At 33.1% G+C, this 12,785-nt stretch overlaps 2 protein-coding genes across 2 annotated transcripts; both read right to left on the minus strand.

The window, feature by feature from the left end:
* Window positions 1–1,083: 1,083 nt before the first annotated feature.
* On the minus strand, window positions 1,084–3,098 carry LOC146934228 (small ribosomal subunit protein eS10z-like). Its single transcript, XM_085706106.1, has 5 exons — window positions 3,013–3,098; window positions 2,884–2,932; window positions 2,509–2,788; window positions 2,297–2,423; window positions 1,084–1,312 (listed from the first exon to the last, which is right to left on the minus strand). Exons 1-5 carry the CDS (start codon window positions 3,013–3,015, stop codon window positions 1,238–1,240), a joined length of 534 nt encoding a protein of 177 aa, XP_085562232.1. The 5' UTR covers window positions 3,016–3,098; the 3' UTR covers window positions 1,084–1,237.
* Window positions 3,099–9,954: 6,856 nt separating this feature from the next.
* LOC146934229 (uncharacterized) lies at window positions 9,955–12,567 on the minus strand. The gene is made up of 4 exons (XM_085706105.1): window positions 12,297–12,567; window positions 11,968–12,097; window positions 10,341–10,981; window positions 9,955–10,194 (listed from the first exon to the last, which is right to left on the minus strand). Exons 1-4 carry the CDS (start codon window positions 12,427–12,429, stop codon window positions 10,121–10,123), a joined length of 978 nt encoding a protein of 325 aa, XP_085562231.1. The 5' UTR covers window positions 12,430–12,567; the 3' UTR covers window positions 9,955–10,120.
* Window positions 12,568–12,785: the final 218 nt, after the last annotated feature.

Genomic DNA, 12,785 nt, shown 5'->3' on the forward strand with positions numbered 1-12,785 from the left:
TCTCGTTAGTCAAACTGAAATGATTCATCTCACGGGTTACTAATTAGTCCTTCGAGTACGTAAAATACATTCCATCAGTCCCTATAACATCCATTAGGTCCTTGCTGTATTTTGGTACCATCATATTGCATTATACTCCCTCCGTCCCTTAACGTAACCACCCTTTGCTTTTTTCACATTTCTTACGAAAAGTTGTCAGTGTAATTATTATGTCTGTTTTGTGTGTTAATATTACCACATTGTCCTTTGTTTGTATATGTATTAAATTTGACTTTTTAAATTTCAAGATAAGTTAGTAGTATTAATTAGGGGTATGTTTAGGAAAATAATAATAAATGCATCTACTAATTTGAAAAGGGGTTTAGATTTAAGGACAAAAATAAAGTCAAATGGGTGGTTAGATATAGGGACGGAGGGAGTAGATGACTTGTCTTACTAGTACATATTGTATTTATGTATAAACGGTAGTACATATTGTATTTATGTATAAACGGTTTAATTTACAAGTTACTAAGTATTTATTTCAATTATAAACGGTAGTTAATTTACATGTCACTAATTGTATTTTTTGTTTTTTTAAGGAACTAATTGTATATTTTTTAAATGGTAGTTAATTTACATGTGTTAATTGATTTAATTATGTTAGTTTTAGTTTTTTTGTACATGCAAACTCACTGCCTCATTCATTTCTCATATAAATGGACATAGAAAGAAATTTGAAACAAAAACATTCACAGTAGTTAACCAACTTAAAACTAGTGACATTGTAATACTGGACTACTTATCCCTGAACAAAAGTTAGGAGGTTACATTTCCCACATTGTTTATTTGACCTGACCAATGCCATTCCCAGGGTTTTTCGTGAGGCTTACGCATTAATATTTTGTTTCATTACATACAAGACAAAATTTGTAAAATTAAGTCAGATATTGGTAAAAATTGTAGTTAAGTTACGGTCTAAATTTCACATAAGAATTGTAAAGCAACTGAGCTGCAGCAGTCACCACATCGTCACCACATCAGAACAAATAAAACAGGAATAAGAGAAAACGAGAGATTGAGAGCCAGACGATTAGCCGCAAGTTAACAAAACACTCAGAAATTCAAAATCTTCATTGAATGATAAACAAGATAAACAAATTTAGAGTAGTGTCACATGTCGATTAAACAACTCCAACTACAAGAAAATTGTGCTCAAAAAAGCTAAACAGCAGACTAAAGTAGAAATCATTATACTTTAAGCATCTGAGCTAGTTGGAGGAGCCCCAAAACCACCAGATCCACGGCCAAATCCAGGCCTTCCACCAGGACCCTGCACAACAAGACAGCTCAGACAATTCAGAAAAACTTCAACCAAAAAAAAAAGTGGGACTACCCAAAATAGGAGAGTACAATTGCATACAGGAATGGATTTCTAGTAAAATTCTTTTATGCAAATACCTAGTTATGATTATGAATATCACTACAACTACTTAGTTATCAAAACAACAAAACAAAAGCACTTATCCACCAGAATAAGTAAATTAAAATACTACATTGGTGAATGAAATCATATTCATAGGAAAAGGAGCAAAATAATATAATTGCATTAAGAATGAAATCGAATTGATATAGAACCCAACTTCGAATGTAATCGTAGAAATGATATAGAACAAGTCTGAATTGCAGGGAAACCCAAAACTTGAAGCTGACAAAAAAAGAAGTATTGAAACACTTCACGACTTTACACAATGAATACAAGTTAATCCATAATTGAAATTTTTTAACAAGTAGACAAAACAGAAATAATTTATTTATCAACAAGGCAAGTCACCCATACTTGAAAAATTTAAACAAGTCGACAAAAGAGAAATCTTGTATTCGGCAGTCAAAAAGGCAAATTAAGCATACTATATATACATAACATGCCATCGGACAAGACACAGACATTGACACTACATGCCAACACCAGGACACACGTAATTCAAAGAATGTCTGTGCTTAAAATAAGCACTATTAACATCATCTTAAAACAGAAATATTTTCTTCATCAACCACACAATTGAGCATCATATGAATAAAGATATGATAATACCAATGCTAACTGGAACGGAATGGCCTGCTTCGCAAGACATTACATTAGAAGCTATATTATTTATTCATCAACAACGCAATTGGGCATCATCATATCATATAAATAAATGCAAAACACTATAAGCTACTTTTACTAACATCATCTTAAATAATTTAGACAGTAAACAACGATACTAAGACCAGCCAGAAACAAATGCACCATTGAGTAAAACAATAAGCTTACCCCGAATGAGGGTCTGTAATCAGCAGGAGCACCTCCCTTGTCTCCTCCAAATTCACCACGAGGACCTCCACGGTACCCATCACGGTCACCACCAAATCTCCTCTCCCCTTCAAATCTGGGTGGACCCCTATACACAAATCAACCATTTTTCAATAACCCACGTAATAAAAAAGCCTACAATAAAATAAACAACAGAAATGAAGTGATAATACCTAGGACGATCACCCTGTGGACCACCAAAAGGTCTACCAGGTGGCTTAGCTTGTTTCTTCAAAGTAGCAGGAACAATCTCAGAAGGAAGATTCAAGTAAGTTCTGAGAAACTCAATTCCGTCATTAGTGAGAAACCAGTAATAATTCATCCAAGCAAAGGTTTCTCTAACATATTCCCTTGATTTGAAGCTCTGCATAAGCTTAATCACCTGCAAATTTGGAACATCGATTTCTGGATGCTTTGCCAAATTGAAATCCTTCTTGGCATAGCATACACCCTCTACATTCAACAATTCAGAAACAGAGAAAGTAAGATTATAAACTACGACATAGATGAAAATGATTATGATTTGTGTTAAATATAATATAATATACCTTGGAAAAGGTACTTGCAGATCTCTTTGCGGTTTTTCTCAGATATGATCTGAATAAATTAACATGCACGAAAATGTTATCAATTGAAAACAACACTGAACCCTAGAATGAAGAATAAGGGATGCATACCATGGTGATGGTAGAGTGGAAGCGAGTGAAGAAGGAAAGCTCTGCCGCGTGCTACTCTTGTGTCTCTGTTGAAACCCTAATAAAATGTTGTGTTTTCGGGTTACGCATTTCTCGTTTTATGAGTGGTTAGAATAATGGGCTATAAGTGGGATGGGCTCAATGTCAATTTTTGGGCTAAATCATTTGGGCTCAAATAATATTGAGTATTACTTTTCGAATTTTGCTCTCCGCCCAGCACTTTTCACTCGCGCCCTGCAGCCATTCCAAAAATACCCCTGCGCTAGTTAACTAGCGCACGTGTAAAAAAAGGGACTTAAATTTTACACTTGCGTGACTTAAGTCACGCTGCGTGAGTTAACTCACGCAGAAATTAACACTTACGTGAGTTAACTCACGTAGGTATTGTTTTTCATATTCAGTAACCATCATCTTCTTCATCTTGTTTTATTTATTTTTCTTCATCTTCTTCCCTCATATCTTCTTTATCTTCTTCATGAACCAACTTCTCAATCAATGAATGGAGGGCTGAAACATGAGGTGCCTCCAGGCACTTCTAAATTGGAAAAATAAAATAAAATTTCCACAAGCTCACATACGTATCTTTAAGGAAAATGTATGAATTTATTTTTTCTTTATGGTATCCAAAAGTAACTATGTAAAAGCCCATGCTTAACATTTCAGAACTATTTAGTAAATAAACATTTCAACTCCTTTTTTTGTGACAATTCAATTCTAATACTCTACTGACTTTCTTTTTTGAGATAAATATTTGTTGATTGCTTTCTTTCTCTTTTGTGTGGATATTTGCTAAATAGATATGAGGGAAGAAGATAAAGAAGATATGAGGGAAGAAGATGAAGAAAAACAAATAAAACAAGATGAAGAAGATGATGGTTACTATGTGAATATGCTAAATACTCACGTAAGTGTTAATTTCTGCGTGAGTTAACTCATGCAGCGTGACTTAAGTCACGCAAGTGTAAAATTTAAGTCCCCTTTTTTTACACTTGCGCTAGTTAACTAGCGCAGGGGTATTTTCGGAATGGTTGCAGGGCGCGAGTGAAAAGTGCTGGGCGGAGAGCAAAATTCTTACTTTTCCCATCCTATAGGATTTTTGCGCGCCCTGCGTTTTTTTTTAAATGCCCTTGTGCAATCCGGATTTTAAAATCCGGATTCATGTTTACTATTTCGGATTTTATAATTCGGACAATTCTTATGTATAATCAGCCATCAGACTCTCTCACATTTCAGCAGTTTTGAGTTTTGCTTTTAAAAACAACAAAAAAACTAGTAAAAAATGCTAAAAATATGTCAAATAAAATCATAAAAATATAAAAATAGCACCAAAAAATTTAAAAAATCAAATAAAACTAGTGCAAATTTTTTCGGATTTTTTCTGAGAATATGAAAAATTAAAAAAATTAAAAATGGGTCTAAACGATGGAATTTTGGATTTTGAGGGGCGGAGTCTCGTAAGAAGTCCCTTCTAAGGGAGTTATGGTCCTTGAATTTTTTTTTATTTTCTGGGGAAGTTTCGGAGCAAGGGGCGGAGTCTGGTAAGAAGTCCCTTCTAAGGGAGTTATGGTCCTTGAATGTTTTTTTGATTTTCTGGGGAAGTTTCGGAGCAATCCGATCAAGTAGCTCGAAAACCCGATTTTTAACTAAGAACAGGTAACAATGACCCAAAACAGAATGATTAGAGTTAGAAAGATTAACATTGTCCCTAAAATGGCTATACATGTTGCAAACATGTTTAGGATTTGTGCTGATACAGTTCGGATTATATAATCCGAACTGTTTTACCTTGAAAAATGGTGTTTAGGGGGTTTCCGGATTATGTAATCCATAAACATCATGTAACGCGCCCTATTTTTGAAGTTTCCGGATTACAAAATCCGGAAAAATCCGTAACTCCATTTTTCACCCTATAACAAAGGAAAACACCATTCCGGATTATGAAATCCGGAAACCTCAAGGTCAAGGGCATTTTTGGAAAAAACGCAGGGCGCGCGAGAATCCTATCGGGTTGGAAAAGTAATACTCAATAATATTTGATTAAGATTTTGAAATATTTTTTAAAATTTATTTTTAAAACTTATTATTAGCAAACAAATATTATATTCAAGAACACTTGAATTAAATTGTAATAGACCTATTTCTGCTTAATCAGAGGTTTAAGTTTAAATTCAGCTATTGTAGTCTTATTCGACTTGAGGAATTAGTCTCTACAAATTAGGACATTGAGTAGCTTAATTAGTTTGAGCTTTGAGATTAAAGTAGTTGATGAGTTGGAGCTATAAGATCTCCATTGAAGAAGAAAAAAATGGATAGCTATTAGTTACAGGCAATTATACAAGGATCTCTTTTTCTTTAACAACTAACATGTTTCGCTATCAAGATAAAAGTTGATCACACCAATTTAAACTAAAGTGATTATTGCTCTCTCTTCAATTTCTTTCTATTTACTTTCTAAATAAACGCATTAAAGTACATCTTAATGAAACTTATTTAAAAACTCTTTTTAGTTTAGTGTTGTTAAAGTTATTGAGTCATTAATTTGTACTTTTATTAAAAAGTAATAATTATAAATAAGTTATGGGTCCTGCTAATCGGTGCCTCAGGGCCTTGGTTAAACATACCATAAAAGGGAATTATTACCATAAAAGGAAACTGTTTTTGACTTTATTATAAATTAATTACACAATTTCAATGCATTAACTATTATATAATTTCCTTTTTCATATCCTTAACCAGTGCCCCCGGGGCACCAGTTAGCATTTCCCATAAGTTATTTATACACATGAGACTCATTTTAGTTTATTACCATTGTGGAAGCTTAAAAGTTCGATGTTCAAGTCATAGCAAAGAAAAAAATATACTAACATAACAATATGATATACTAACATTTTCCATCATTTAAAAAACATGGAAATATTGTGGTATTCAATAAATATTTTATAAAATATCAATAATTACGATAATAATCAATTAGCCCTTTTTAAGAGGGCAAGGAATACATTGTGGTCTTGTTTCTTTCTGTATATGAGAAAGCATCGGGCCAAGCTATTAATCTCCAAAAGTCATAATTTTTTTTGTAGTAGGAACACGTCCCAACGGCTGATCACAATAACATAGCTAATATACTTGGTGTTCAGGCTGTATTAGGTATCAGTAAATATTTAGGCCTTCCTGCCATGATTGAGCGAAGTAAGAAAGCAACCTTTAATTTTATCAAGGATAGAATATGGAAGAAGATTAACTCTTGGAGCAGCAAATGTTATCTTTTTTCCTCGTTATCAACTTAAATATTGGTTTTATTTGATTGTTGTTATCTCCTTTCATATTATACTTACATTTTTACCTTTTGCATTCATTCACGATGCATTTACACGTTAAGAAAACAAATTATGAGTTTTTATTTAACCATAACTTTGAACAAACCACGAACCCATTTGAGTTGACCTAGTAATATTGGCTTGGGACCACAGAAAAGGTTACTAATATAGATTTAAATATGTGAAAAATGCTCCTTAAATAGACATGAAGCTGCTTAAATAAAACGTTTGCTAACATTTTACAGGTCCTTTCAAATCTCAGCGCCCGTCTATCCATTTTTTCTATTGTGCTTAATCGGATACATAAAAAGATATAAATATTGACATACAATATGATCAAATATATTCTTGGCAAATAAGATTGAAATGGACTATTTTAATAATGTCAAATTTTGTTCATGTAGTGTTGCTTCTATTTTAATGGGTTTTAACAAGTTTTTTTTTATTAAACATTGTCATTCAGAAGAGCACTCATGTGTCGTTTGTTTGCTATTTTTATTGTGATAAAGCTTATAATTTTTTTTTAAAAGGTGCTAAAGCTTATAATTTACGAACATACATTTTATGAAATTTTGTTTAAAATTACAAGTATAAATGTATGTGACTTTTAAATTGTAACAAACTATGCTTATATTTTTTAGGCTTAATTGCATGGTTGGTCCCTTATGTTTATTTTAGTTTTCAAGTTGGTCCCTTACGTTTTGAAAGTTTCAAGTTGGTCCCATACGTTTATTTTAGTTTTCAAGTTGGTCCCTTACGTTTTGAAAGTTTCAAGTTAGTCCCTTATGTTTATTTTAGTTTTCAAGTTGGTCCCTTATGTTTATTTTAGTTTTCAAGTTGGTCCCTTATGTTTTGGACCGACTTGAAAACTAAAATAAACATAAGGGACCAACTTGAAAACTAAAATAAACGTATGGGACCAACTTGAAACTTTCAAAACGTAAGGGACCAACTTGAAAACTTTTAAAACGTAAGGGACCAACTTGAAACTTTCAAAACGTAAGGGACCAACTTGAAAACTAAAATAAACATAAGGGACCAAACATGCAATTAAGCCTATTTTTTAAACACCAATATTGCAAATATGATATTTTTTTCTTGCCGTGAAAAAAGGGAGAGGAATACCTTTTTGTTGGTGACGGATTGTGTATGGGTGAGTGGGATTCTTGGAGAGTTTTGATTTGATACCAATGGTTGGGGAATTGAGTGAGATGAAATAGAGTGAGGGCTCGTGTGAGCTCCAAGAGGAAGGACAAAATGTGAAAATTTTAATTTCTTAAGACTATGTGCAATGGGAGTGTTGAATACATTCAACAAGCAAAACCACTCCAATGGTGTGTTGAAGGTGTGTTTAATGAGCTGCTGGATGAGAGAGATAATGAACCGGTTCAACACAAATTAACCTGTCATCCGATGCCACGTGGCTCGCTTCCATTGGACCGAAATGGCGCGTGCAGCACACGCGCAGACAGCATCATGTGAGCTGCAGACCGGATGAGAGAGGATCTGGTTTTTGGATGACGTTGCAGACGTGGCGCTTGCTGATTGGTCGTGCAGATTGTTATCCTTTTAATTATTTAAATACACAATTTCGTTGAAAAATAATTTTTTTTAAAAAAAATACCAAAATTCATGATTTTTTTTCCTCTATAAATAGAGACTTGGTTCATTTGATTTGGACACAGAAAAAAAACCAAGTTTTTCACTATCTTCATCTTATTATTATCTTTCTATTGGCAAACTAAGTGAAGTTTTAATCTTCTTTTTTAATCTATTTGTGTGTTGCGTGCTTAGTTTGTTGTATTGCATTTTAAGTTAAGAAAATAAAAATAAATTATTTAAATAAATTTTGTTTTTACAAAAAAAAAATGTTAAGTGTTTCTTTATTTTAATTTAATTATAATCGATAATTGTAATTTTATGTAATTATAAAAACAAAAATATAAAATTAAATAAGAATAAGAAATAAAAGGTGGTGGGGTAGAGTGTTGAATGAAAAAAACCATTGGAGAGGTTAAAGTTGAATGAGTGCTGAATTAAGAGAGAGAAGATGATGTGGAGTGTTGGGAATTGAAAAAGTGGGTGTTGAAGGGTGTTGAATGTGTTGAACCATTGTAAATGGTCTAAGACATAAGCTTACTGTACTATAGGCTGTGAGGTTTGAAAATAAATCAGACTCGGTTTACTCTCAGTTCAAGCCTCAAGGTACATGTTGCTAACAATAATATATTCTAATTCCCACGATACTTCTAACGCTCTTAGAATTATTTTTAAATTGTCTCACCACTAATTAAAATTAAATCACTCCTAAAAAAAATTGCAGTCATAATTTTCTTCGACAACCCAAGAGCCCTATGCTCACACCAAAATCGCAGGTTCAGCACACAAAACTCAATACTAAAAAATTATGGATCTTACGCAAAAGCTCGGATCCAACAACGCTTCCTAGAACACTGAAGCCAAACCCCTCCATCACAAATTTCGTACACCATCCCACCAACTAATTGCCTCTCTTCAATGATATTGCATGGTTATGACGGAATTAGATCTTCTCCTGTCTTTTTTGTCCAGCCATCCTTCCTTTTCGTAATCTAATGATTGATTGAATTGCAAAGGAAAAACAAAACAAAGGAGAGAGAGAAAATAGGTAGGCTCAATGGTTGAGATTAGTGCAGCACCAATAACATGAGAGAAATGACTAGAGAGGATCCAAATTCGGTTACGACTTAAAATTAGACGATTATCCATAACCTTGTACCAAAGCGACTCAGCAACACCCTAACAAACAACTTATACAGGCAAAGTTCTTATAAAATTTTATGGGTCATGCTAACTTGTGCCCTTAGCGCATATGTTAAGCAACCTAAAAAGAGTAACTTTGCATTAGAAAACATAATATATCAACTTTTAAAAAGTTGAATGCACGACTTTTCATATATATTTTTATAACGAGTTCCTTAACATGCGCCCTTAGCATTCGCCCTTAGCATAATATATCAACTCGTTATATTTTTATAACGAGTTCCTTAGCATTCGCCAATTTTTATATATACTTCCTAAAAAAAATATTGAAAGAATTTTTTTTAAGAAAGCCACCAATATTCATCTTCAAAAATAACTTGACAGTCTAATATCTCTACTTGTAAAATTAAACAACCTGAAAACTACTAAAATCTTTGGTGGTATACTGGTATGCTTTCTAGCTTCCCTTTAGATAATGTTTACCTGACACATGTCCCTTCTTTATTTCTTGGTTTTGCTTTTGGTGTTTATGCGACTTGGTAATTTGGGGACAACCATGTGATGATAAGTCAATGCTTTTTCTCACTTTATTTCTTTTTTGGTCCTTTTTCAATTTTCAAAGACAGGTTGGTAGTGTACTTATAAGATATGGAAATTATAGGGCGAAACACATTATTATCATTCAAATTTCATAATTAGCAGCAAAGTAAAGATGCTTTATACATCTTCAAAATCACAAGCTATAAAAGACATGGAAATGTAATAAACCCATGCGTTATTATCATAATAATAATATCATTCATAATCCACCACACGTACTTTCAAATATATAGTGAATCAATTGATGAAAATGCTTTATATAGTATCTTCAAAATCAAACTCTGGTACCTACCAGTAGCAATCACCTTTATTATTTTTTTTCCCTCTATAGGGTCAGAAACACAACCAATAATCTTCACGCATGCATGGCTATACATGACATGTATCTTACTTCACTCACTTTTTTACAATCTTTACATTCAAAACAACAATCAAAAGGGACAGAGAAAATTGAAAAAGATCATCCTCAAAAGGAAAAGAAGAATCCCTGCAAATTTCAGAAAGCCTGGCATAGACCATGATAAAAAATTTCTCCTAGTTAGAAATGTCAAAAGAAGGGGAAAAAGAGAAAAAGAGTAGGGACAGTGTTTTCACAGAATCAATAATTGTTATCTCTAAAAGAAGAAGAAGGAAAAGGAGAAAGTGTAGTACTGTTTGTTCCCATATTTGATGAATTTGGTGGTAGTTGTTCTTCCCCACCAAGTCCATGCCCTTGAACAATATTGTCCCAGAAAAGAAAGTTATTAGGACATTGTTGATGTGTTTCTACCCATTGACTCTGCAAGCATTCTAGTACTCCTCTATGATCTGCTTCCTCGTCCATGTTTTCCACATTCTCTATCAAAGGTGGTAGATAATTCATTGTGTCCATTGAAAAAGTTGTTGATATTGGAGGAGGTAGTGATGATTGGACTTGATTCCATGTTTCAGAGCTTATACCGTTTATAGAATCTTGGAAGTATTGATCGGTTTGCAGATTATTACTGTTTTCTGTTGTTGTTCCATGAAATGAATCACCGGGCTCAAACATAAACAAAGGGCATGTGGGAGAAAACAAGGTTGTTTCTGGTGGTTTTGCTGTTGTTATATTCTCATGGTTGGAAAACTGGTCTAATTTTATATTAGAATTATAATTGAGGTGGGAATGATGAACAACATTTTGTGTAACATTATTAGTGGTTGAATTAGAGCTTGATGAATGCTTTCTTATTTTCTTTTTGATCCATGAATTCCAGTAATTCTTTATTTCATTGTCAGTTCTACCAGGTAAGTGACTTGCAATGTGAGCCCATCTGCATTTCATTCCCAAATTCAATAAATAAAATATAAGTTTAAAAGTACAAAATCTATATATATAGCGAAGTGCTTGTGCGTGAAACATCCCGATGTGAGTTATTATGTGTTAAAGCCAAAAGACTTTCATTTTTTACTAGTGGAAAACACAGCAGCTTATTGTTAATTAACCAATATCATGTGAATTCCGGACAATCTCGGGACGATTTCTTTTGGGAAATTTAACATTTTCCATATTTATATAAGCCCTGATAAACCTAATCTCTTAGTAATGAGGTGTGTGTGTGTGTGTGAAGGTGAGGCTATAGGAACACAAATTTAAAAGAAGTTCAATTGCCTATTGCTTAATTACATGTCTAAAACAGAAGTTTGGAAGTTGAAACTTTCATAGCTCCTTCATATAGCCTTAATTTAACTCACTTAACTCTTGATGAATATTTGACAATCTTTTATATATATAAAATACAAATTCGATATCTAGAATAGTTCAGTATCATAACATAACCAATCGTTTATCATTGACGAGATCGTTGCTGTAAAGAATATCCAAATACCAAATGATCTGATTTATATTTAACATATATATACAATCACATTAAGCATATGTTTGGTTCCGTGTTGATTAATACAAAATTGCTGTGAAATATCTCAGCAACACAGAAGCTTCATATTGTAGCTTCAGGAATTTCACTTTCAACATACATTGTGATGCGAGATTTGAAGTGCCAAATCGAATCCAAATCCAAACACATGCTAACCAATGGTAGGTCTAGTTAGGGACTTGGTTTGTTATACCTCATTAAAGTTCAATGTATTTTTCTATGCTGTTAATTATTTCTTGTTCAATTAATGAATACAATAAAGAAAATGGAAGCAAGCAATAAGGGTAGATCATTGATGATCAAGTGATTAGTGATTACAATTCAAAATCAAGAGCTATAATAGGAGGTAGTGTAATATTGAATGAATTAACGACAAATCATACCTGTTGCCAACAACACTGTGAAGGCTAATAATTAACTTCTCCTCATCAGGTGTAAACCTTCCTCTTCTAATATCAGGTCTTAAATAATTTATCCATCTCAATCGGCAACTCTTACCACATCTTTGAAGCCCTGATTATTTAAGAAACAAAATTTTAATTGTTGGTTAATTAAACACATAATTGATATAATAGAAGGGGAAGTGAATTAGTTCTATTATATATGTAACCTACTACTATTAATCATCATCAGCAAGGTGCAAAGAGAAGCTGCTAATTTTAAATAAGAATTAATTTTGTTTATGAATGAAAAAGAAGATTTGAAGACTGACCAGCTTTGTCTGGAACTTCACTCCAACAGCCATAGCCATGAGTGGTAATGTAAGTGATGAGTTTTTCATCTTCTTCAGGGGACCAAAGACCTCTCTTAACCTTCTGTTGATTGCAGCAAGAATGCTGACCCATGCTTATGCTTTTCTATAGCTATGTCGCCTTCTTGTATATTCCAAAGTTGCCTGGAGGATATCAAATTAATGTGCAAGTGCAATAGTTGTTAAGTCTCTCTCTATTCTCTCCCTTCCTTTATTTAAATAAAAGTGAGGTACTTTACATGCCCTAGTTGGCGACATATATTTCAGAACCTTGATCATCATGGGGTCCATATATGTTAGGGACCCAGTCCTTCATCTAACCCTAAAATGACACTTCATCAACTAAAACTCTACCTAGCTAGCTAATATAGCTAGTATTGATTCCTAGTATATCCACTACCATTTTCTACGTATATCATGGGTGGTATAAAGAAATAGAGATATATAAAG

This window comes from Medicago sativa, chromosome 4 (assembly GCF_051527215.1).
Source record: "Medicago sativa cultivar Bolivia chromosome 4, Bolivia_mono, whole genome shotgun sequence".
NCBI classification, from domain to species: domain Eukaryota; kingdom Viridiplantae; phylum Streptophyta; class Magnoliopsida; order Fabales; family Fabaceae; genus Medicago; species Medicago sativa.

What these genes read in the sequence shown, in the direction of transcription:
- LOC146934228 (XM_085706106.1), bottom strand. An exon ending in CTGCAAGTACCTTTTCCAAG is followed by an intron (nt 2,789 to 2,883) that starts GTATATTATATT and finishes TGTTGAATGTAG; the next exon opens with AGGGTGTATGCTATGCCAAG. An exon ending in CCACAGGGTGATCGTCCTAG is followed by an intron (nt 2,424 to 2,508) that starts GTATTATCACTT and finishes ATTTGTGTATAG; the next exon opens with GGGTCCACCCAGATTTGAAG.
- LOC146934229 (XM_085706105.1), bottom strand. Translation starts at nt 12,429, where the DNA reads ATGGGTCAGCATTCTTGCTGCAATCAACAGAAGGTTAAGAGAGGTCTT. An exon ending in TGAAGTTCCAGACAAAGCTG is followed by an intron (nt 12,098 to 12,296) that starts GTCAGTCTTCAA and finishes TTAAATAATCAG; the next exon opens with GGCTTCAAAGATGTGGTAAG. An exon ending in ATCAAATATGGGAACAAACA is followed by an intron (nt 10,195 to 10,340) that starts GTACTACACTTT and finishes GGTCTATGCCAG; the next exon opens with GCTTTCTGAAATTTGCAGGG.